The sequence below is a fragment of the Callorhinus ursinus genome, unplaced genomic scaffold (assembly GCF_003265705.2).
Source record: "Callorhinus ursinus isolate GAN/ISIS: 27379988/994484 unplaced genomic scaffold, GSC_fseal_2.0 scaffold2, whole genome shotgun sequence".
Taxonomy (NCBI): Eukaryota; Metazoa; Chordata; class Mammalia; order Carnivora; family Otariidae; genus Callorhinus; species Callorhinus ursinus.
In genome coordinates this window covers 67,456,576-67,481,957 of record NW_027397064.1, presented here as the reverse complement: position 1 = coordinate 67,481,957, position 25,382 = coordinate 67,456,576, and the positions used below count along the sequence as shown (strand labels likewise).

The following is a 25,382-nucleotide window of genomic DNA, read 5'->3' as shown; positions in this document are numbered from 1 at the left end:
GCATTCGAGCTACAGGAGAATTTAGGGACCATATAGTCCAAAACTAATATACAGATGAGGAAACCAAGTCCCAGAGAGATCAAATAACGAGTCCAAGGTCCCACAGTTGATCCTGGGCTTCCGGGAACTGAACGTAACCTTCCCGTTTCCAGTCCAGGCTTCCTCCACTGCCCCCACGCTGCCCTTTTCCACTGGCTTTGTGTGGGAGCCAGGTAAAGCCCAAGAAAAAGTTAATTTGGAAAGTAGGGTAGCAGACACTTGTCATATGAAATGCACTTAAAGTAGAAGAAAGTGAGTCATGCAGATAGGGTAGTTAAAAATACAGAGTTAAGGCTCTCAACACATCATGTGCACACTGTCATCTCTTCTTGTGGAAGAAGGAAAGGAAAGGGAGAAAAGTTGCTTTGCTCTGACCTGTAAGTAGTGTGTGCTGAGAAGTGTGGCAGGCGTACAAGCGGGTGCCATAGCACCCGCTCACACCAGCTCTCAGCGCTGGCGGCCTGCCACACACGGCAGAAGCTCCGGCACTTCTTACCTGATGGTGCCGGGTGGCGGTGACAACTGAGAAGGGCTGTTTCTAGCTTGAATTGGAGGAAAAACAATTTTAAAAACACACTCATAGAATGTGTCTGAGTTATTGACCACTAAGAAAGCTGTGCAGGAGGCCGCATAGAGAAAAGAAGAAGAAGAAGAAGAAGAAGAAGAAGAAGAAGAAGAAGAAGAAGAAGAAGAAGGTTTTAACTGTCACTTTATTACTTTGAGAAGAGTTATAAAACTGAGGGTTTCCCCACCACCAACTAGTTCATAGATTTATATTAAGGGACAAAGTTACCAGTAAAAACGGGTGGGCTCTTCCGACTTAGGGCCCCAGGTGACAGGGAGGGCCGCAGGGGGGCCGCAGGTGTGGGGGCTCTGCCCCATGCTGGGAGTCACTGGGGAGTGAGCGCTTCTGCCCCTCTGGAAGCACGTATTTATTCTTGCTGGGAACTTTCCGCTTGTGAGCACATTATTCAAATTTTCCACGAAAACTGTCAACACGAGAGTAGGAAAAGTGTTCATTGGACAAGTATCGGAAAAAAGCATAGACAAAAATTGTAGAATCTTATTACCAGCTTGCCCAGCCCATAAGGTTCACTGGAGAACAGACAAGACAGAAATCACTTGGGAATGAGTTGGTTCTGGAAGGAATGAGGTGAGCGCCAGGACAAGGGCTGGTCTGCACAGGTGTTTGGAGGGCGGTGTGTGGGGCTGAGCACATCCCCTAGACCAGCGGAGATGTCTCTGTCCTGCTGACCACAACACGGTGCTCACCAAAGATCAGGACCCAGTGTGTGCACAAAGGACAAGCGACTCGCAGCGAGCCCTGAGATACCTCCCGTGGCATCTCGTAGTGTTATCGGGGTCAGTGCTTTCTTAAGATGGGGGCAGCACTGGCATTTTCAGCAACCATCAGTAATTCCTTTGGCCAAATGAGGACGATGGTATCAATCTTGCATGCTTTTGGAACTGTTTTAAAATGTCTGGTTTTTGTTTTTTAGTTCTTATTTTTCGAATGTCCCCCTTTCTGCAGTGTTTTGTTTCTACCTCACTGAGGGCAGAGGATTTTAATTGTTGCTATCTATCTATGCTTCGCAGCATGAAAGAGCCATGCTAAGGGCCCATGTGGTGCTTTGGGGCTGATGGGTTTTGTGTCTGAGCAAGCAGATCTCACAGTAGCCGTGCGGGATTGCAGTAATAAATTTCTCCTTTTTCCCCCCCACCGTAGCACTGAAAGCCGAAAAGAGAAGAAAGCTGACTCAGGGAAAGGTGTTGACAGGGAGACTTGTCTATGACTTGATCTTCGATTTATTTTTTACATATATATGAGAAGAGTGCCACAATTATTAATAAAACTGCTTTGATCATGTATTGTAAATTCTGTCTCTCATCCCAAATCCACCTTCATACTGTAAGTAGTGCAATACTTGTTTCATTTCTGTGTTTAAACTTCTGAACAGTGTGACACCCTTGTGAGCATATACAATAGCTAATGCAAGAATCTGTGTTCCTTTCTGTATGTTAGACATTTGTAAACACTGGATTCTCATGGTTAGTTTTATGAGAGCAATAGCTTTCTTAAAGAGATGTCACATTTACCTAGTTTGTATTTTCCTACTTTAGTGACCTGAAGCTACCTGATAATTTCATTCAGAAGAATTTTGAAAGGTAGTCTTACTTTTTATTTTTTATAGCTTAGCATTAGTGACTTATTTCAAAAGACCCAAATCGAAAAGTTAGTTTGGAAGCATTTTTTAATAATTGTATTTATGCATTTCCTTGATTTATTATGATACATTTAATACTTAAGAGTTTATATGTAACTAAAACTTAAAGTCATTTGGAAAAAATATATAGAAACCCGTTCACAACTTGTTTAGAAGAATCAGAAACTAATGCAGAGTCAAGTAGTGTTTGCTTAACAATTCAAGTTGTGATTACACCATCAAACACTAGGCTTGTAGGAAATGCTTCAGGAAAACTTTGTAAGTTTTGTGAGATTTTCAATATAAACCTTTATCAGAAATATGCCATTAAATTTCTCTCCCGTTAAAAACAAATGTTTTCCAAATAAACCTATTCTACACACACCCGTGGAAGGCCACATGGTGAGTCCTTGTACATGAAATTTCACTCCTGTATAGTTATTCATTCTGCTGCTAACGGTCGCGTACTGCTTAATGCTGCTTCTGAATCATGTTCTACTGTTAGGCTGACAGGTCTCCAACTATATTTTTCTCTTCTGCAAAGCTCTTTTCCACTTTTTAATTGAATGCATGTTGTAGAAAAATAGTCTTTTCAATGAATATTTCAGATTCTGTTCGAGAAGATTCTGTAGGCATTTCAGTCCACATGAAAGAATCCATTTTTACTAAGCTTGCACAAGAGGAAGGAAAGTTAAAAATTGTTGAGCATTACTAAAAATACAGTATTTCATTTCATTTTAGATAGTGTGAAGTTAATAAAGATGGAATCTTGTAGTGCTCTTATTTCCTAGGAATGACCAGTGATCATCAATCTTATGATCTGCACTGTCCAATTTTATGATAATTCAGAGCCCCGTGGCTTTTCCAAACTATTAATTACATATTTTCTGTATAAGTGCACATGAAAGGTGAAAAAAAATCCTCTTGTGATCAAGCTTATGAGGGAAATAAAAAAACCCAACAAAGCCTCCATAAGACTCAACATTTTGATATTTCTGAAAACTCCCCTCACAATCTTTTAAGGAGCCATTTCTTTTATAGAATGTAAACCTAAAAACTATAAGCATAATTTGCAGTTAATACAGTCTGTGTTTATAAATGCCAAGGAAAATACAGAAACTTTCCATTCCAAGTGTGTCGCCTTTGTGTGTTTTATAATACAGATACCATATTGTAAACATTCCCATTGTGTATGATTTAGACTAGCTGTACATGCCAGTCAGTCCCAAAAGCAGCCTCCTAGTATTTTAATTATTAATAACTGTTCTGTTACAAATGATCATAGTGAGTTAAAACCTTCACATGATCACTTATTTGAATAAGCAATCATACCCAATGAAATTCTGTATTTCTGAGTATTTTTATAGTCATTTTGTTCTTGTGTGAATTTTAATGCTATCTCTATGTTAATCCTGATATTTTGCAATCATATAAAATATAAGAAAAAATGTAGTGTTATATATTTCCTCCTAATTTCAGATTCCTGGTCAAAATTACTGAATATCTTGAATGTAATTTATTGCAAAGTTCAAGTAATGTGTAAATGTGACTAGGATATTGTGTTTTTCACAACTAAGAAATGTTATGTGGAAATAAATATTTATCCTAATTAATTTCCTTGCACATTTTAAATTGTGATGCAAAGTGTCTTGTCTTTTTTCTCCTTAGTGTTAATCAGTAAATCAATGTAGAACATTTTGACTGAACATAATATTTGAATTTAAACACCCCTGCTAAGAAAATTTGGTATTGTAGACATTTCAAGAGTATTCAGACAATTTGAACTTTATGAAAAGAATATTATGGAAACTATAGTAGGATATATCTCTTCATTTTTCCAGAAAGCAGTGACTTGGGTGCAAATGGCATTGCCCCCAAGACTAGTAAAATCTTCCAAGGTCATTAGTAGGATTTCCCATAAGTGGAACTCCTTAGACTTCTGTTTTCAGCCCCACCCCACCCCCCACCCACCATGGGAAAAGCATTTCCTAAAATTTCTCCCCTCCTTTTTTTGTTACTATGGGTCACACGGGACCATTATTCTTTTGTAGCCATCTGGCAGTATGTTGTGGGGGTAATTACATTCAGAACTCTAATGTACAGGTTAGTATTTTTCTTTTGACTCTTGAGTTTACTTTATAATTCCTACCATTTAACAGCCTTTGATATTGGGAAGTTTTTTCCTAAATTTAATCTGAATATCTTCTTCGTATATTTTAAATCCACAGCTTAATAGAAACCCTCCACTGACAATTCACAAGCCACTTGTATTTCAGCACTATCCCTAGATCTTTTAGGATTTTTCTTGGCTCTTAAAAGTGTGGCTCATTCTTTCTTTCTTTCTTTCTTCTTTCTTTCTTTTTCTTCCTTCCTTCCTTCCTTCCTTCCTTCCTTCCTTCCTTCCTTCCTTCCTTCCTTCTTTCTTTCTCTTTCTTTCTTTCTTTCTTTCTTTCTTTCTTTCTTTCTTTCTTTCTTTCTTTCTTTCTTTCTTTCTTTCTTTCTTTCTTTCTTCCTTTCTTCCTTTCTTCCTTTCTTCCTTTCTTCCTTTCTTCCTTTCTTCCTTTCTCTCTCTTTTTTTTTTCTAACTGCACTACTCTACCTCTATTCCTTGTTAACTTTAGCTTTAGCTTAGTTCACTCCTGGTCATTTGACTATTTTACGATTATGTCAAGATTGCAACCCAAATGTTCTAATAAGTATCTTGTATATTCATTCATTGAAATGAAATGAGATTTACAAGCACTTGAAAATTTGATGAGAGTAATTTGGATATGACGGTTCTCTAAATATCTATTTGGAAAGGTTATTTGCAATCAGTTCCCTTGGAGAAGCCCGATATTCAAGGATTACTGGTAATACTTGATTTTCCAGATCTCCTGAGGTGTTTTCCTCAGAAAGCTGCAGTTTACTGTTAGAACCGTCACTCTGCTTCAGTTCTATTAGTGTATGGGCCACTACTTTTCGAGCTGGAACGTTGAAAATAGAACTGTGCTCCTTGCTTTTAAGGTCCTTGCTTCTAAGGCTAAGTAGACACATAGCTGTAACACAATGTAATAATGTGATATGTACTGAGTTGGCTGTATAATGAAAGCAGGGCGGAGTTTGAGGAAAATGTTATATAAGAGGTAGCATGTGAATTAGGATGGAAGTGGGGAAGGAAACCTACTCCAAGAGCTGCAAAGATTCTCGAACACATGCCAGTATTGAAATAAAAATGAAATAAAAATGAAATAAAAAAGTAAAGATATATGGTGTAACCGGAGCCTGACATACTTGATGTATGGCATGTTTGGGACCAAGGAAACAGCCCAGTGTGGTGGGAGTGTTAGGAGAGCAGTGAAGACCTATAAGAAAAGGTAGAAATACAAGTTGATCACAGTATAAATGATGTTAAATTCTATCTTAAGATATTTGAACTTTGTCCATTAAAAGTTTTGAGTAATGGAGAGGCATGAATTTTTGGAAAGAGTAGTCTAGCAGCACAGTGGAGAATCTAGTGGGGAAAAGGTGGAATCATTTCCTTGGGGATCCTGTACCAGGATGACTCTGAGGCTCAAACCAAACTCTCTGTGAGTGGTCTATAAACTTTTATTGCGATTGAAACCAAATAGGCTTAAGCATGCTCCTTAGGTACTTAAGTAACTCCAGACACAATAGTATTATTATAAATCATTTCATGTAGAACAAGATGGATAGATAGATGATAGATCGATGGATGGATGGATGGATGGATAGATATAGGTATATATAGAGATATAAATGATAACGTCTTGGGTTGTATTTGAAAAGAAATGTTCTGAAAAGCATGGTATCAACAGTAATCCTGAGACTATTCAAGAAATCTAAGTGTAGTACAAAATTCAGCCAATGGCAGCGCGTATGGATCCAGAAACCACCTTCCCCCACTCACCTTTTCACCCTATTCATCTCATCATTCTTACCATAGACTTAGCTTTTGTGTCTAGGTACCCTTGCCTTCTGCTGTCTGTAGTGATAGATTTCTGCCATGTGACTTATTTCTTCCATTTGTTTATAAGCTTCTTAAAGATAGAAATAGTGTTTTATCCCTTCTTTGTAATTCTCCAGAGCCTAGGGCTCGGCTCTTTATCCAGCTGGGAAAGACTGTGGACAGACCCCTAAGTAAAATAGATCACAAGATCCTGCTGTTCAGGTTATTAAGAATGATGAAAGATCCAAAAAGGATTCTCACTGGCATGTCAGTATGGAAAGAAAAGCAGATGTTTATCGAGCACCTTCATGTGCCCAGCATCTGGAGGTAGATGCAGACACCTAAGGTTGGGACCTGGGTATACTGTGGAGTCATCAAACCAGGATAAAAAGCTAAAGCTTTGAATAGGGGGAGGGAAAGGGAGAGAGGAAGCTGCCGGGCATGGATACGATGCCGGCCGAGGATATACACAAACCTTCACAGCAATGGCAGAATTCTGTGAAGTAGGTGCTTTTGTGCTTCTTTCAAATTAAGAAACTGAGGCTCAAAGAGGCTAAGTAATGTTCTTTAAAATGTTTCTTACGATGAGTGGTGACGCTGAGATTCTAACCCACGTCCCCCTTATCTAGGGTGCAGTGCACTGAGTCTCCAACAGGAGGCGAAGTGTGACTGGCTTCCTCCTTAACAGGCTCCTCATTCTGGGTCGCGCAACCAGAATCAAGTTACGATGAATAATATTTCTTCCCAGGATGTTTCTTTGTGACTCATATTTCTGTGATCAAGATTGGAAACCCGACTTAGCCAAGGAAATACTGTGCTCACAAGTCACAAGTATCATGACTTTGGATAGGAGAGGCTTCATGAAATAATCAGGGTTTTGGTCATATGATGGGTCACTCTTCTCACCAAATATGTGTTTTAAATAATCTGACAAACTTGGTATGAATTGTTCAGATGAAAGATTATGAACTTAATTGAGTTGGTTGAAATTTAAAGTCTGTAACACCGGAAAAGATACTCCTCTTGCTTTAGCAGTAAGGAAATGACCTTTTTATTAATTCAAATTCTCAAGTACAAATGTTAATATTGTCACAGAAAGGTGACATACAGGAAGATGATAAGTTTCTACTGAGCACCTTCTGATGGGCTCTGAGCTTTTCTGATAGGCAGTGACGTTATTCTTTATTACTCATGTTCATTTCTCATTCTCAATCGCCTGGATCCCTCAGCCATCCTGAATACACACGTCAGATCATTCAGGATGTACATAAGAAGGTTCTCAGACACTGCTGGAAGAATTGTCACAAAATTGGCAGAACAAAATTCTCTTACTCTATGAAAAAAGCCATCCTGGTGTTTTTGGTGTTTTTCATTTAGAACTCACTGAATCTTATTGTACAAATCTAGTTTTATAAATTGGAATTCTCACATCAACTTAGAGCAAAATGCCATGTAGTAGAACTGGTAGCTTCAGTGACCACCTTGTGAATAAGAACGAAAAGACCCAGAATGACACACAGCCTGAGGTGACCCTTGATTTTTATGGTGGTGGCTTTGAGTCATTGAGTCAGGATGCACTGAATTATGTTCTATGCCTTCTATTTAAGGAAACATGGAGGTACGGAATTATTTTTAGCAAGATTTCCAACAAACGTGTTCAAAAATAATTTTTAGTGATTTTCTAAAAATCTTGAGCAAAACTTAAACTCTGTATTCACAGAAGAGATGTGAACATCGCTCCTTTGGCGTGTGCTCGCCCCAGGCGCGGCGCGCTCCCACAGGTTGTGTCTGATAGGAATCTTAGCATCCCTGCGCTTGCTGAGGCTGCAGCTGTCAATGGCAGGCAAGTCTGCCCCTCTGAGTGCTAGGATTAGTCCGTGTGAAGTTTTCAGCTTAGCCTCAGACTAAGTTTCTCTCAAAGTTGTTAATGTCTTTACTTTCCTTTTCCAATCAGCCAATTACAAACTCTTATTGGAGAGTAAAACGTGTCCTGTGAGGGTTGAATGAAATCTACTTTAACTTCAATCACATCATTACCATTTGTAACCCTCATTATGTGAAAAATATGCGCTAGCATTTTTTTTTTTTTACCTCTGGGCTCCAGAGAAAATAACATGTTTAGAAACTGAAGGAACAATGAATTGTATGGCTTTGATATTGTACAACTGTTGTACAATATCAGATATTATGCGATGGTCTTAATATCTGTGTAGTATCTGATGTGCAATATCCACTACTGTACAATGGTCTTACTGATATCTGTGAAATATCTGCTATTGGGCAATATCTGATATCGTTAACATCTGATATTGCCAAATGGTTTTAATATCTGTACGGCATCTGATATTGCACAATATCTGGTTCCAATTAAAATAAAAGAAGAATTTCTATTTAATTTGCTCTTATGACTATTAATTCGGTCCAGGATGTGGACATATGATCTATGACTACTTTTCTGGATATATAACTCTGCAAAGATCGGTCCAGTTACTTACAGTGATTGAACTCTATTAAGAAATAGAATTATTACAAGAGCCCTACAGATTTGCAGGTCAATTTATAGCTCTAATGGATGAGCGGGATTTGGGATGTAAGGTAAGCTACTCAGTGGCATGCTCCCAAAGTACAATCAAAGCTGAATTTCACAACCCTCTGTCCATTCCTATGCATGACTCACCAGTCTTATGTTGAATTGATATTTTTTCCATTTCTTCTATTTTTAGATTTTTATGCTGGAGCTCACTCTGAGATAACTTTTTCCAATAAATGGTCTGAAGCTAAGTTTGAGTTCATAAAATCAATTTTAAAAAAAATGAGGCCATTTTGCCAACGACTGAACAAAAAAAATCCTGTTTCCTCAATTATCCACTAGACTAAACTCAGCATCTGAAATCTATGCTTCCATTAATATAGATATGCCAGCCAAAAATAAGTAACTGACTTTTTTTCTTAACTTACACTGAGATGATATTGTTGATGTTATTTGTTCTTATAACATGAGCCTCATCACAGTTTCCTGGAATAAAATGACAAATTATGTATTACATAAAAAATAAAAATTATTTGGGTCTTTCAAAAGCTATATATGTGTATGATAGAAAATTGTATATGTATTACATAAAAACCCTATGAACTGCTTAATTTAACACATTTTTATGTATCTTTTTTCTTTTTTTTTTTTTACAAAAGCTGAACTCTCTCCATGTTTATAAGGCAGTCTGGGATAACAAGCAAAATAAACAAGAGCCTTTCTGGATAAGCGTGTCCATATGCCAATGTGGTTTAGGTCTCATTCAAGACACAAAACGTACTACCTCTGAAAAAATGCGGGAACGTTTATTAAATGACCAGGAGAAATTCCACAGTATGTAGAATGGGAATAACAATACATAACTTTGTAGTTTTTTTCGATTTTTAAAAACAAGTCCAAGGACATTAAAATATTCTTTTCATTAAGATGCTCCAAGAAATGAACTAAGAAAAATTGATGCAAGGACTCCTTCAAGTTTGAATTTGTGATACAAATATTTTTGTCTTTTTTTTTTTTATTTATTCATGAGAGACAGAGGGAGAGAGAGAGAGAGAGAGAGAGAGAGAAGCAGAGGGAGAAGCAGGCTCCCAAGGAGCAGGGAGCCCGATGCGGGACTCGATCCCAGGACTCTGGGATCATGACCTGAGCTGAAGGCAGACGCTTAATGACTGAGCCACCCAGGCGCCCCTATTTTTCTCTTTTAACAGGGCAAGCTGATGTGTTCACATTTCAGTTCCAAGCTGCCTCTTTCCCTAGGAAACATGAGTTTTTAAGGCACATTTATGGTGCCTCCCCCTCCCCCTTGCTGTGTGTTTGTAGCACCTGTAGCCATAGCTGGCACCTGGGGGCCTCGCACTGTTGGCACATTCCCTCTCATTTCTTTGGAGTCTATTCAACTGCTGTGGTTTTACTCAGAAGTCAGTGCTTTGCATAGATGATTTCCTGAGACTGTTTGAATAGTCTTTCTCAGAAAACCGTGCCAGTCTGGCTGTGAGCAGCTCTTCTCTAAGAGTTGCTGACAGGAGCCTGGTCAGGTCATGGAACCCGGACGTGGGTTCCCAGCCAGGTCCTACTAGCTTCCTTCCTTCCCCCTTCCCTTCTTACTCCTGCCTCGGTGATGTCACTGCCCACATCTTGCCATCCTTTTAAAGAAGAGAACGAGATTTGGACTGGTCCAGTTAGAAAAGAATATAATGCTTCCCTGGGAACCTATGCAAAGCTCCCATAAAAACAATTCATATTTGTTGTTTCAGCAACGGATGTGGAAATGATTTTAAATAATAAACAAGACCAGACGGAATAATTCAAACTTCAGTAAGGTAATAATCTGTTGCGAAGACAGAAGTCCCTACTTAGGGTTACAGACATGAAATTTGGGACAAAGGTAACCCTGAATTTCTTGATTTGAGTGTACTTTTTAAGATCATCATCTGAACAGTGCAGTTTTGCGATAGGACAAAAATGGCTTTTAATAAGGTCGGGCATGCTGTTTTGAGGTGCTAAGGTAGAGAGAAGCATTGTTTTATGAAGTGGCTCATGTGGGTGTATATATGCTGGTGTGCCGTGCTGCTGGCAATCCCGTGGTCCTCGTCTGTATACCACTGCAGAGAGAGACAAAGGTCAGAAATAGGAAGTCAGTTGTCTTCTTCTTTTTTAGAAAAATAATTCAAATAAGCTCTCACGAGCATACATAGAATTAAAACATTGTTTTAGGGGGTATATATATATATATATTCTAATGAAACTATCCAAATCCACTTTCAGATTTGACTCAAAGGACACTTAGAACCACATCATGCACAGGAAAGAACGTTTATCCCATTAAGTACCCTAGTTTTAATTGTTATCAAGTGTCAGATTTCTCCTACTCTGCAGGAAGAGAAACTGTATTAAAATAAATGTTTTAAAAGCAACTTTTCCTAATATATGTTACCAAGGAACTAGAAAAATCTATTCCAATATTTCATATATATGTTTAACCTGAGGTCAAAAGGCAAATGTATTATTTGCAAACACTTTGATTTTTCACTAGAATTTTCTATCTGTATGTCTGACATTTATGAAAGAGTTGATGACCTGAGGCAAAAATTTATCAACACATTCCACATTAAACAAGTGGGAAATCACTACCAGGCAAACATATATCATAGAGACATAAATAAACTTTTAAAAAATTGCCTAATTAAAGTATCAAATCTTTTCTTTGAGTAGTAGAAAAAGAAACCTCAAGCTTTTATAAGACTCTGACCCCAAAAGACATATACCAGGTTTTTCTTTCTTTCTTTTTTTTTTTTTTGGTATCAAATAACTGCCCCATTCTGATTCAGTGGGCATCATTTGAACTGATCACAGAGCAGAGTGAGTGTGTGTGTGTGTGTGTGGAGAGTGAGGAAAAGCAGGTTTTCTAGCTAATAGAGGCAAGAAAGCATTTTATACAAAAATATTTAGTGCAACACACATGCACATACATATAAAAATACAAACATACATTTATGTGTGTGATATATACACACACAAAAACCATCTTTTTTTCTTTTTTCTTCTTGAACTGAAAAGATCTAGAGCAGAAAATGAATCTGACTTAATACCTAGAAACAGCCTACTGTATAGGCAACAACAGCTCTAGCCATTTCCAACTCTATAAAACAAGCCTAATTGTTTATTGCCTGTGGTTGTTCAACAAAAGATAACGTTGCATTTGCAAAAACTGAAGCATGCCGATTATTAATGTCCCACTGTTGTTAGGATGGCTAGTAATGCATACTAGACAGAAATGGATTTTCATATTGGAGCTGAGCTATTATCATGCTGGTTTCACTTTAGAATTACTCCACCACACATTTACTGAGTAAGTGATTACTTCTGAATCCAAATAGGGAGAGACTGAACGACCACATGGGTAGGAGAGCACTGTTTTGACACTCCCAAGATATGCAATATTGTGCTTCTCAACCCCCAAGTCTCTAATAGTTTTGAACATTACTCTGTCTATGGCTTAAGGATATCACTTCCAACTTCTCATTGGACAAATAAAAACCCTTTTAGTTCTGTCCCTGTCTCCCGGGACTGTTTGCGGAGAAGGAGCCAGGAGAGGGGGAAACCAAGACCCCACCAGCAAGTTCTCCCCTTTTGCACCAAGTTTTGCTATACCATTGCTTGGAAATCCACTCCAGCATCCACCAGGGCTTTGGAGATCTGAGCTGACTGCTGAAAGTGAACGTTATCTGCAAGGAGAGAAAGGAAACACAAAGTAACTAATAGCCGCTCCTTTTCTGATAGGAAGGGTAGGAAAGGCACAAGAAGAAAGGGACTATTTGAAGTTCTAGGACTTAGCATCCCATTTAGCCCAAGACAAGTGAGTTGTGGAAAGCAACACTGTTTTATTGAAGTAAATGTAACAGTCTTGCCCCTCATGCTTTTGTTTTGTCAGTAGTGAAATTGCAAACCTGTCTGTGATACTAAAAAGTCTAATTAACTGAAACTCACCATCTGCTGTTCCATGAATAAGGAGGTACTCAACTTGTTTAAAATTTTCAGCTCTGCTCATGACTGTTGAATTCTGGAATTGGGAAAAAGAATGTCATTATTCAAAAAAAGATCTGCCATAAACTGATTTTTCACTTCAGTTTACAAAATAAAATGTTTTCAGCTGGGGCCCCCTTTGATACAAAATATAGCAAACCGATATTTAAGCAAATGCTGTCTCCATGCATGGCAGAATGCACAGCATGCCCTGTGCCTGGGAGACAGGACTGGAAAGGGAGGATGCCACATCTTCCTTGCACATGCAGGCAGAGGGCACCTGCCACCAGGGCTGCACGCAAAGCCCCTTGAGTCCCAGATCCCAGATTGGCTGTGTCCTATGCATTAGCACAGGGCAGAGTCTCATATTAGCAATGTATGTTCCATGGGCTTATGCTGTAGTTCAGCCAAAAAGTGTATTGCCATGGCAACCGTGTGTCACATGGTGCCATACATGCTACATTTCAAAGAGCCTGTACATAGCATTTGCAACTAAACATACTCTGCAATATGTCATATGAACTTTGGTCCACATTGCTAGGCAATGAATGAGAAGCAAGTATTACCTCTTTTGGAACAGATGTTTAAAACCTAGGCAAATGTAACATATGGGAGGGGAAAGGGGTGCAAAAGATCAAGCATGGCCTTAGAAAATCAGTGGGTTGTTGTTGTCTGCCTCATTCTGTATCAGGGAAAATCCTGCTCTTGGATCAAGCCATTCCCAAATCAGCCAGAGAAACAGGGCAAAACACTGGGAGGTAAGCTTTTTGAAGACCAACCTCAGTGAGGCAGGACTTCTCGAATGGGCATGGGGCCTTGGATGAGAAATCCTTTGAAAGCATGGAACTGGTCATCTGATCTTGATTTGGGGATGTTTACAAAGTTGGGATGAAGGCAAAAGTGTCACAGAGGCATCATAGTGCCTTTGGGAGGGGGCGAGCTGGAATCCGCTTCTCTTGTCTCCTTATGGGTTGGGGAGAGGGAGGGCCAGTGGTTTCCCTATAGGTTTAAAAATCATCCAGCTATTGCTTCAGCACCTTCGTAAATCAAAGTCAACTTTATGAGTGCCAAGTTTATGTATTTTACAGATCTCTTTGTAGCTAACACCAGCTCCATATTTTTTGATGGGAACCCTGATGGTCTGGCAGGAAGGGGATGGGGCTAAGGTGTTGGATTTGGATTCTAGCCCCAGCTTCGACATCAGCGAGCTGTGCGCCTGGAGACATGCCGCACTCTGAGTCTCGTCTTCTGTAAAATGGGCGTATTTGTAGGAAGCACTGCTCTATTTAATCCTGCCAACATTCCTCTGAGATAGGTCTCCAGTGATCCTGCTTTCTCCATGGAGACCCCAAGACTCAGAAATGAGGAACTCGCACTAGGTTCCATCTGTCCGAAGTGTCGGAGCTAGACACAAAGTCTGATGCCAGAACCTCTTTTTCTTCCTATGCTGCCCCAAGGCCACTAAAATTCCAAGCTGCTCATGATGTGGTCTTCCCGCAAAGGAACAGTGAGAAGTAAGTTAACTGTCCCGGAATTTGTACCGTGCGAGCACCCTGGGTATCCCTCCGGCCACAGGCTTCCCGTGGCTTCTCAGACTGAACTAAGCAAAAAGAGAGCCCGTCTGCCCGGCCCTGTGAGATTTGGGAGGCGTGTTTTCTGACCGTGCAGCTGCCACAGAGCCCAATGCAGCAGCAGAACCCTGAGCAATCGCTGCTCTCTGGAGAGGAAAGGGTCAAAATCAGTCTCCCTAAAGGAGGGTAGAATTCAGAGCTTGAGCTGCCAGACGCTGGGGCTCCCGCACCACCAGTGAACATCCATAATGTGAGCCACAGGCCCCAGCGCTCCCTGTTAGCGCCCCCCCCGCCCCCCCCCCAGCCATCCTTGCGGCCAGAATGCTCACAGCCTTGCCCAGCCACTGCCGCTCGCTCAGCCTCGGTCCTCCCCACACCGAACCTAGCGCTCTGCTCCCCCAACACACGCAACTTCCACACGGAGACCTGACCCACGCAGGCAGCTCTGTCACTTCGCCTCACCTCCAGAAGCCCCACGGGCCTTCCTGGCTTGGCAGCTTGAACAGCAAAAGCTGCTCCTACAACCTCCACGAGCCATAAAACTGAGAAATGTCATTGAAACATAGAGTAATAGTTAGGAGACATATAAATACGCAGGACAGTTAGCAAGGAATGTGATAACTACTGGAGTTTGGACCAAAACAGTTTCTGGCTGCCTTTTTTTTTTCTTAAATGGAGTGAATACAGGCTGAAAGAAGACAATTTTTATAAACAAGTAAAACCCTGAGCCTAAGATAAATGTTGTGATGTACACACTGTAGCTGTGATGAACTAGACATGGTGAGAAATGCAACATACTGAGAAAAAGACGAAAACTGTGATAAAAGTGTCATGATGCAAATTGTTTTACATTAACAATATTACACTACAAAGAAAGAAAGACAAATACTTTAATGCAGCACGAGAAAAATAAAACAAAAGCCTCCCCTGCAACGGTGAGCTAGGTGTGCCCTTTCCATGCACGCTTCCCCCTGCTCCCTGGGAGAAGTCTCCAGAGGGGCCTCCCGGCTCGAGGTGGACCGGCGGACCAGCAGCCTGGAGGCACACACTTGCTCTCAGGCTCTCAGGCAGCAGAGAGCATCCCTCCCCCCACCCCCCCACCCCTCAAAGATGCAGCCGTGGCACCTTGCCTCTGGCACCACCCATCATTCCCTACTGGACCAAGAATCCTGGCTTCTCCAACAAGAGAGACCCTTGGCGGTCCACCGTGTGGAAGGCAACCCCCGAAGCTGGAGAAAGAGATGCATGCATTAACTGAAGATGGGGTTAATAATCGGAAATAATACCATCGTGCTATTTTAACCCACTAAAATAGGATAATCCCCATTTGCCTATCGATGGAAACAGAAATAGAAAAGGAAATGGATGACTAAGTTAGAAGCCGAATAGTCTATCACCAGCTACTAAAAAGGAAGCTCAGAGTGATAAATGGGCAAGGATGCAATGGTGGTGCAGTTGGCACCCTCCCGAGGCTAGAAACTTCCGGAGAGCCCCGCTGTCAGCAACAGTCTGGCAAAACGAAGTGGGAAGGATTGGTCCAGTGGCAGTGCCGATTCCACAGCATCTCTGTGAGGAGCTTTTCCTTCAAGCCCTAAGAAGAACCATCTGTAGCTGCTTGTTGGATCATGCTGGTTCCTCAGTTACCTTCCAGCAAATAAATCTTTGTATTTTTGAAATAAAGAGAGAGCTGACAAGAGCGGGGAAGTACTGTAAGAAACAGAAGTTCTAACAATTTTTAAGCCACCCCTCGTGCCATCGAGGAACCATAAGGACAACTGGCTTCCTGAGGACGATGATGGCAGCAGGTGCCATGTTTTGAAAGCTTCCCTCAGGGCAGGCACAGGTGTCCCATTTAATCCTTTTGGTAACTCTGTGAGGTAAGCCTGATGATCCCCATTATCCAGATGAGGAAACAGGTTCAGAGAGCTTAAGGAACCTCTCCGAGCTCACGCTGCTAGTAAATGGTGGAAACCAAGTTTGAGTAGAGGTCTAACTCCAAAGTCCGTTCACTTCCCCTTACGTCCTGGTGACCCTTCGCACCCCAGCCAACCACTGCTAACTCCTCAGCATTCCCAGGCTCTTGTGGAGAGGGCAAACGGCCACTGGTCTAATGGACAACCCAGCACATCAGTGCGATATTACAGGGCCACTGATTTTCTCCATGCATGATCTCCTGCTTGCAACCCAAAGCTCATAAATAGCATTAAGTAATGCTATTCAGGGAAGCACCACTAATGCTACAGAAAACAGAGGCCAGAGAACATTTTTAAGAAAAAATTATCTCGACCCACTATATCGGATGTTTTACTTGTTTACATCTATCAAACAACTGTATCCGTGAGATGCCAAGGAAGAGAGCCCGTCAACCCGACAGGGGGCTCTACCTCAGTCCTCACCAAGCAACACTGGCTTCTTTAAAGATCACACAGCAGTCAACATTTTATCAGCACTCAACAAACAAGTTAAGGTTTGGCTTAAATCTGAAGGTCTCTCTCCCTTTGGCATATTCTGGGATAATAGAACAAATGTCAAATCAGTACAAGATGGCATATTTACAAAATTGCACCCTGTTTTGCATAACCTAACGATGCAGCAGTTCTTAAGGATTGAACATTTCAAATCTGCTAGCAGAAGACTGCCAAATCTATGACTGTTTCCTACACTTGCCAAAAGCCTATCAAATTTTGAGCAAAATGCAAAATAAATCTCCTCTACAAGTTAAATCAGTCCCTTCTGTGTGTTCCAGGCTGGCCTCTTCCCTTGGCAACAAGGCTCAGGACTTGGGCCCCATTTCTCTTGCCCTTGATCTTCTGCTTCTCTGTGGATTCATAAATTCATTCCCACCCCAGTCTATGTCCTGCCTTCTAGGCCACCATTTGGCCTGCTCTTCCCACAGCCCTGCTTCCATGTTATCTGTCGGTTCATCCAACCTGCTTCACAAATCCCCCGAAAACCAGCTGTACCTGCTACTCATGTGTGGTTGTGCTCTGCCTCGTTCCTCTCTGCAACCCACAGAGAGCGTCTATGCTCTCCCTCTTTATCTCCTAAGTCTTTCTTTATTGGCTTCACGCAAGTGCCCCTCCCTCGCCTACCCCTCAGCATCTACATGTTATGTAACATTTTTGTGCCTCAGTTTCAGTGTCAATAAAATGAAGATCATTAGAACACTTATCTCAGAGAATGTGAGGGAGAACTGAACCTAATAAACCATATAAACAGCTTAGAATGTGTCTGCCCGTAGAAGCAAGCACTTAATGAATAAATGAAAAAAATGAATGAAATAAATGAAACTGGATTCTCCCCCACCCCTCAGTTGAGAGGAGCTGGGGGTGGGGGGGGAGGTGACACCCTAATTTCTTGGCCACTTCTCTTCCCTGCCCTACATGCTCCGAAGGTACAAAATCCCTGGGGCTTGTCACAATTAGGGAACCACTTCTTTTTTCCATACATAGGGGGCACTCTGTCATATTTGAGTTCATGCTCTATTACCTACTCTCCTTTATTTCTCTTTGATAATTTTGTGTGCATATCTTTGCTCACCAACAAGGTAATAAACTTTTGAACAATTAAAATACCAGACACCTTGAATGGGTGAGTAAAAGTTCACCATTATGTTAATTTTTTAAATAGGTTTAACTAAAAGACCTGTGGTTGACCATATGAAAGACCACTTGTCAATGTTAGCGAGCAACACACTCCTCAAAGTGTGGTTGCAGTTGCTATTTGCCTTTTGCTATTGGGGTGAGGGTTTTCTCATTGCCGATCTGATTCCTTTGCTCAAATCTGCCGCCATTTTGGTCTGCTGTGGACTGAGACTCACTGCAGAAAAGATGTTTCCACAGAGCTACGCTGCCTTTTAGAGTGCTCCTGCCTTGCCACTTGGCAGTAGGTGGGTGACTATCTACAAAGAGTCTCATGGGATCACTGCTCATGTCACTGCATTGGGTCTGAGCCTTAGGCCAGGGTCTGCTAATCTATACGGCAGCTTTGTAAGAATAGGAAAAGGCATTCCTTCCAGTTGGATGCAGCCCCAGGGGTTCATGTCTTAGTGAATGAAGCGTGGACTAGTTTTCAGCAGTGCACAAGCTGAACAACTATACGTGGCATCCCTACTTGTTCCATTTGTGTGTACATATGGTTTCTGGAATTTCCTAAATCATAAGTAGGACCTTTATTTCATAAAATGTGCTTCTCTTGGTGATGTGGGTTTCTCGAAATTCTTCCAAATCTGGGTCATCAGTGACCTAATAATGAATCTTTTTTCTCATGTATTTTTTTAAATTAAAGATCGTCTTCTCTTGGGCGCCTGGGTGGCTCAGTGGGTTAAGCGACTGCCTTCGGCTCAGGTCATGATCCTGGAGTCGCGGGATCGAGTCCCACATGGGGCTCCCTGCTCCGCAGGGAGTCGGCTTCTCCCTCTGACCCTCCCCCCTCTCATGTGCTCTCTCTCTCTCATTCTCTCTCTCTCTCAAATAAATAAATAAAATCTTTTAAAAAAATAAAAAATTAAAAAAAAAGATCGTCTTCTCTTATAAAGGCTATAATCCTGGGTACTCTATTGATGATTCATTAGCTGCAAATGTAGACAAAGATCAGGGCCTTGCTTATTCCATGCTTTGGTTCTTCCTGAGCCGGATGTCCTGCAGAGAGTCAGTGGGCCAGACGAAATGGGAATCATTTTCAAAATATTTCCTTCTGACCCACAGACAGGCACAGGGTACTGAAAGCCTCTAAGGAATCGTCTTCTTTGTCTTTTCCAAAAGGGTGGGAAGAGGGAGGGAGGGAGAGAAGGAGAGAGAGAAATAAAAACAACCTGGGAAAGAAAAGTAAAAGATGGGGTCCAGAGGGGCAGCTGGGGCCTCGGAGGAAAATAGAATCTTTGAATGTATTCTTGCCAGAGACAAAAGCACAGGCTTATTTAAAAAACAAAGGAGGGCAGCTTTATTCTAAAGCCTGCTGTGCACCAAATATAGGCACTTAGATTCAGCTCTCCACACTCTGAGGAAGCAACTTACCAGGGTGAAAACAATTCAGTGAGCGGTTGCCTCCCTTTCCCTACACACCTTAACTCTCGCCCGCCCAAATCGTTCCTCCGAGTAACACATTGGGAACCTTTAGCTCCCTGGTACTGGCAGTTTTAATGTGTCCATTGCCAGCACTGAATTTGGTGCCAAGAAAACTCGACTCCTGGCGTGGAAGGATTAAACAGTCCTCGGGTACCATCTGTGCAGTGAAGTGAAAGAGTGACTTGGTGCACCCAGTGTGCGCGTGTTGCCATTGGCAGTGGAGAGTGACTTCTATTTACATGACTACCTCACTCGGCGAACACCTAAGGGGAGAGACGAACATGGCCACCTCAGGGCGGGTAGAGATGGGGAAGTGGGGGATCGATGTGGGAATGACGAGCCTCTGGGAGAATCTGGGAAAAGATGCAGGATGAAAGGGTAGATTAGAACAAATCATCCTAAAAGGGGGAGGGACGGCTGAAGAGGAAAGACCCTGTTGGCTGTAGGCTGATGTTCACGGAGAGCAGTAGGGCAGGTGCTGTGGACTTCCCTTTGTGTCAGGGTTTGGACTTGACCCTGTGCCTCTAGGTTCAAGGACTTTTCAGAATGGGATTTTAAAAATGAACTTTTGACTTAACATCCACCGGGTTCTAGAGTCAGGGCTGGGGTCCTGGACAGTAAGTACATCTCTGTTTCAAGAGTTTTAGTACTTGGAATATTTGAGAAAGCCCTTCAGCAACTCAGCAAATATGGCATACCACCGGAGGGATTAGCTTTCAAAGGTCAGCATCCTGGTCAGGTTAGGGACAAGAAAATTCCAGATGTAAAATGAGAGAAGTGATGGAGACAGGCAATTTTTACAACAATGTTTCCCTTCAAAAATTCTGAAATCAGGAAAGGTTTTAAGGTTTATACTTCATACCGGGTCATCTAAAGAATATAGTGTTGAGTAGAGATGTGAACAGTTAATAATATTGCAGAGAAGAAATGGGGGTACAAAATAACCATGAGTTCAAGATAGAGAAACTGAAGATTAAGAGATATACAAGAAAATGTCAGGAGAGTCAAAAGGGGATGCTGGTCTGCCGGGAGAGCAGTACAGATTTCCTACTAAATGGTGATATAGGGGAAATGACATTCCAAGCAGAAGGAACAGAAGACAAGGGCATAAAAGGGAAAGGCCCAGGAATATTCAGAGAACAGTGGCTATTACAAGCGAACTGGACCGTTGTTAAGAAGGATGTTAAACACCTGGTTAAAGAATGAGGGCTGGACTCAGTTGAGTCACACGAAAGATCCATGAAAATGTTGTATGTGGGGCTGTGGGGATTAATCTCATGCCCCGTGTGGTAAAGACAGGAGCAGAGAAAGACAAGCTAAGGGGACACCAACTGGGTTATTATTAGAAAAGCAGATAGTCACGTGACAGCAGCAATGTCACGACTGACGAAGAAGGGAAAGGATGTTTAAGGCGGCTTATTGGATGTGTCGGAGAAAGAATGGGAAGAATTGAGTCCCCAGAGTATTATGGGGGACAACTGGCAGAAATGGGGACAACCTGATTACGGGACTGCTAGGTAGTGGAAGATGATCGGTGCATCTCACTGGACAGGCTGTCGCTTTTCCATCTTGACTGGAAAACACACGCAGGTGCCGACTTAGCCACATACTCCTCCCTGCACCCCCTCCACCTAAGCCTTCCTAAATAAAGCTGAAAGAGATAAAATGAAACTGTGTATCCTTACGTTGCAAAACTAGAAATTTTATTTGAGTTTTACTGGGTTTTGATCACATGGCTTCAGAATCTATAGGAATGGCGGCATCTTATAAAAATGTACACATACTGCTCGGAGCGATGCATTCTTATGAAGCCCATGTAGTGAGAGCTGCGGCCCTGATGAGAAACTGTGTTAACTTATTCTTGGTTTTGTGTTCCTTGCTTTTTAATTCATTGTCCTGAAAAGCGTTTTGAATTTCCTTTGGGGAATGTAGCCATGAGATGACTGACCTTGTCATATGCAAGTTCTGGGGTTTTCAACAGACAGGGCAGATCGACTCAGGAAAGTTCTGGAAGGGCCCAAGTGCTACAAAGGTCTCTAGGGGTGAGGCTAGCACTCCCGGCTACATCAGTGTGGCACCAGAGAGAGTGCTCTGGCTCGGCCGTGGCATCCACACTAGGACACGTGGCCATATTCCAGAAGCTGTAGCTTGTCTGAGAGCAACCTACCACGTGTCCCCCCATCAGCCAACCCTGCTGGAGGCTATGCAGTCAGTGTGGCTTCCAGGGCTCTTCAGGGCACTGCCCAACCGTACTCTTCACCTGCTTTACTCCAATCTTGTTTGGGCAAATTGTACATAGCTGGCTAAGAATAGGAAAGTTATAGGCTTGTACATACATCTGCATTGTAATACCACAGAAATTTTAATACATAGCTCAAGGTTTAGGGAGTCTTCTGGGCTTTAAAGGAATATGTCGAATTTGACATGTTTCCTAAATGAAATTTTTATAATTAAAGTAATTATCTGGTGTTGCTTTGTATTTCCAAATGAATGCATATTGTGACCTATATAGCATACGATAAAGACTGTAATTAATGCAGAATATAGTAGGGGAAGCTAGTGGAGTATCTCTAAACCACCTGTGTTATTTCTTTTTAACAAGAATTTTGTTGGAAATAAAAAATATATATTTTCTAGAATAGATACACATAAAAATGTTCTTAAACAACTTATAAATAGGTTATAAAATGGATTTAGTTTCTCATCACTTACCCTGTAATGGTCAAGGTTGTCTTCTGGAGTTGGGAGACCCATGTAACGTTCTGTATACACTGAGTCTGCGATGAAAAAAAATTAAAAATAGTTAATTCATACAATAAACTTTTCTTTCTCTTATTGGGTTACTTTATGTGCTTTCATATGTCATAACTTGTGCGTGGGTCTGTAGCATCCCCCTCAGGAGTGTCTCTTCGAGATCATTTTTATTTGGCTTGTTAATGTAGCCAGACACCTGCTCAGACTCATGCCTTTCCATACTCAGCTGGAACCAGTGAGGGGTAGAGGGAGATCAAACTAGATGATCTAAACCCAGTCAACAACCCATCTACAGAGGGCGCCTGGGTGGCTCAGTCGGTTAAGCATCTGCCTTTGGCTCAGGTCATGATCCTGGGATCCTGGGATCAAGCCCCACATCGGGCTCCCTGCTCAGCGGAGAGTCTGCCTCTCCCTCCCCCTCTGCTCTGCCCCTCCTCCCGCCCCGTGCTTGTGCTCTCTCACTTGTGCTTTCTCAAATAAATAAATAAATCTTTGAAAAAAAGATCCATCTGCAGACATATCAAGTGCTAAGTGCTGAAAAGTCAGGGCTTTTAACATTATCATTTGATTCTTTCAAAGAATCTTAATTAGGAAGTCACTTAATGCCTCAACTGTCTTGAATTTTTGGTCCTGACACAAGCATATGCCCTAATTTTCTTTTGGAAACCCCTTATAATGTTCAATTACTAGTTGCTTACTTAAATCATATTTTTTTGGCAGCTTAAAATTCACTATAACGAAAACAAAGAATTAAGTTATCATTTATTCGCTGTATATCCCCATATTAGCTCAGCTACTCCACCACAATGTGAGGTAAACATTTGGTTTTGTTCATTTTGTGGCAAGCCCTCAATTTTGGCATTATAATAGTTGTGTATTGTGAAATAGATCACATTAATATCTGCTGAAATGATGTAAGCTTTTTTATCTATAAATATGGCTGAAAACAGGACACATAACTGGTTTGGTTATTTTGGATAATTAAACATATTTTTGCCCTATTTAAAAAAATTTTATAGATATATCCTAAAATATACATGAGAAAATTTATAATTTACTGTGGCTACATTCCAAAATAACTTTAAAAACTGAAGTAATTGCTTTGAAAGATGCCCCCTCCAGTGACCAGATTATTGTAAATAGATTAAGAATAGAGTAATATGCTGTCATTGTGCTATTTAGGTTAATGGTTTGAATTTCACTGCAATTGTACAGGTAGTTCAATACTAATCTCATTAATTCTTTAAATGAATATATCATCTAAACAACAACCTTAAGCAACATTCTAACCCTTTTTGAAAGACTGGCATCATTAAAAACTACATTGATAATGAGTGTTAGTTATTCCACATGTGTTCTTTATGCCTCTTCTATGGAAATCAAAATACTGTCTTTCAAAATGAATAACAGCAATATTTCATCCTTTTGATTAAAAGGAATATAGACTATATGTAATTTTATATATCTAGAGGACACTAATATAGAAAATATAATATTTTAAAGGACATTTAAAGATACAAGATCTTCATAAAATGTTCATATCTTTTAACATTTAAAATGAGTAATTTAGGTTGGATATGTGAGAGGAGGTTTGAAAATAGCCTTTAAGGGCAAAATAAACTTTTCCTGAAACGGCAGCAGACTTCCAATTCTTCTTGCCCTAGAACATAGTACCCCTTTCTTATTATGTTAGGTTAACATTTGTAAGAAGATCTGAAATTCATTTTTTTCTTTTTTAGAGAGAGAGTGTGTGTATGAGAGTGTGTGTACCAGCAAGGGGAGGGGCGGAGGGGCGGAGGGGTGGAGGGAGAAGGAAAGAGAGAATCTTAAGCAGGCTTCATGCCCAGCGCAGGGCTAGATCTTAAAACCTTAAACTGAAATCAAATGCCTAATGGCTGAGCCACCCAGGCACCCCTGAAATTTTAATAGGATTTTAAAAATGCATAATACAGGTGTTGTAAACTTTTACAAATGCACCGTTGAAATGCCATTTATGTACTCCTTCTATCTGATCTTTGAGTAAAATTGTTCAAATTAATACATATGTAAGAACTCTAGAAAGTGCCTATGTCTAGAAAATTGAGTTGGTCCAAATATATTTAATGAAGTTCTCTTATCATTACACTTCTAAACGCACAAAGATTGCTTCTATTATTTTATTGACCACCAGAGGTCTCCAAAAACAAGCTATCCAACAGAACAATTAGTATAAGCAGGAAAGTAATTCTAAGAAAACAAATCCATTGTGTGCAGACTAAGTCAGAAGTATGCTTTCCAGTTTTTTTTTTAACAGAAAGATAGCAATATTTATTTATTTATATGTTTGTTTGTTTATTATTTTTTACATTGGCTTCTCTTGACTTAGCCTTTAAAAAAGGGTTTCCTACAAGATTGGTACTACCATACATTAGGGCATAAAATATGTAATGAGCATATTTGTTTCAATGAGTCTATCGCAGAAAGGACTTGAGATGGGGTCTGAAAAGGTACAGGAAAATAATTCATCTCCTCACCACCTCGCTTTCCCCCTACTAGTGTTCCAATGCTCACTCTCTCCCCCTGGAGAATTACAGGCTTACACATGTATGATGCCTTATAGAATTATTTTCAATGACGGAAGAAGCGATCCTAGAGTGGCTTTCACTAACTTAGAGACGGTGGGGGAAAAAAACACACAAACAACCTAGGAATTCCCCCATCCTTACTCTCGTCTTTCCAACCAAACCCTACTTTATTTGACCTTTACTGGAAGAAAAAGAAATACATGCTTCTTTTATTCTGCTAATATGTGAAGCCCAAAAACTCAAACTAAAATAAGGAAGGGCTTATCTGCAGAAATGTAGCATTAGGGATGTTTTGACATTTAGAAAACAGAATTTGTTGATAACTAAACGTATAGATAACAATACCACAGAGCCTTTCACAATAGCAGAGTAAGTGAGATCATTCGATTATAGGTTATCTGTAAAGCGCATCTACAATGAATCAGCTTATTTCCTGTAGAAACAGTGAAACTCAAAAAGGAATGGTTTTGTCATTGAAATTTTAAGGTCAACACTCTGTATCTTTTTGTACCTGAAAGTAATTACATACCATAGTACTCCCACCGTGAAACAGGTGCCACGGCTATCCCACACTTGAACACGCCACTGCCGGCTCCCAGGACCATTGAGGTTACGTACCCTCCATATGACTAAGGAGTGGAAATGGTTATTTTTATGGAGGTAAAGGAATTCAGGACATATG

At 40.8% G+C, this 25,382-nt stretch overlaps 2 protein-coding genes and 1 long non-coding RNA gene across 9 annotated transcripts in view; 1 reads left to right on the top strand and 2 right to left on the bottom strand.

Annotated features, from left to right (window-relative positions):
• SLC4A10 (solute carrier family 4 member 10) overlaps window positions 1-3,874 on the top strand; it is a 306,454-nt gene extending 302,580 nt beyond the window's left edge. For all 6 annotated transcript variants that reach the window (XM_073883384.1, XM_073883388.1, XM_073883375.1 and 3 more), the window contains one exon: window positions 1,766-3,874. The gene's annotated coding sequence lies outside the window, so the exon portion shown is untranslated. The remainder of the gene's footprint in view (window positions 1-1,765) is intronic.
• On the bottom strand, window positions 732-9,200 carry LOC141370944 (uncharacterized). The gene is made up of 2 exons (XR_012375454.1): window positions 9,151-9,200; window positions 732-1,028 (listed from the first exon to the last, which is right to left on the bottom strand). It is a non-coding gene; the product is annotated as an uncharacterized lncRNA (long non-coding RNA).
• Window positions 9,201-9,509: 309 nt separating this feature from the next.
• The window catches only part of DPP4 (dipeptidyl peptidase 4), a 77,444-nt gene continuing 61,571 nt past the window's right edge, over window positions 9,510-25,382 (bottom strand). For both annotated transcript variants that reach the window (XM_025852577.2, XM_073883397.1), the window contains 5 exons: window positions 25,230-25,329; window positions 22,095-22,159; window positions 12,710-12,782; window positions 12,374-12,447; window positions 9,510-10,824 (listed from right to left, as the gene is read on the bottom strand). In XM_025852577.2, the coding sequence (XP_025708362.1) occupies window positions 10,723-10,824; window positions 12,374-12,447; window positions 12,710-12,782; window positions 22,095-22,159; window positions 25,230-25,329 (414 nt within the window). In that variant the 3' untranslated portion in view covers window positions 9,510-10,722. The remainder of the gene's footprint in view (window positions 10,825-12,373; window positions 12,448-12,709; window positions 12,783-22,094; window positions 22,160-25,229; window positions 25,330-25,382) is intronic.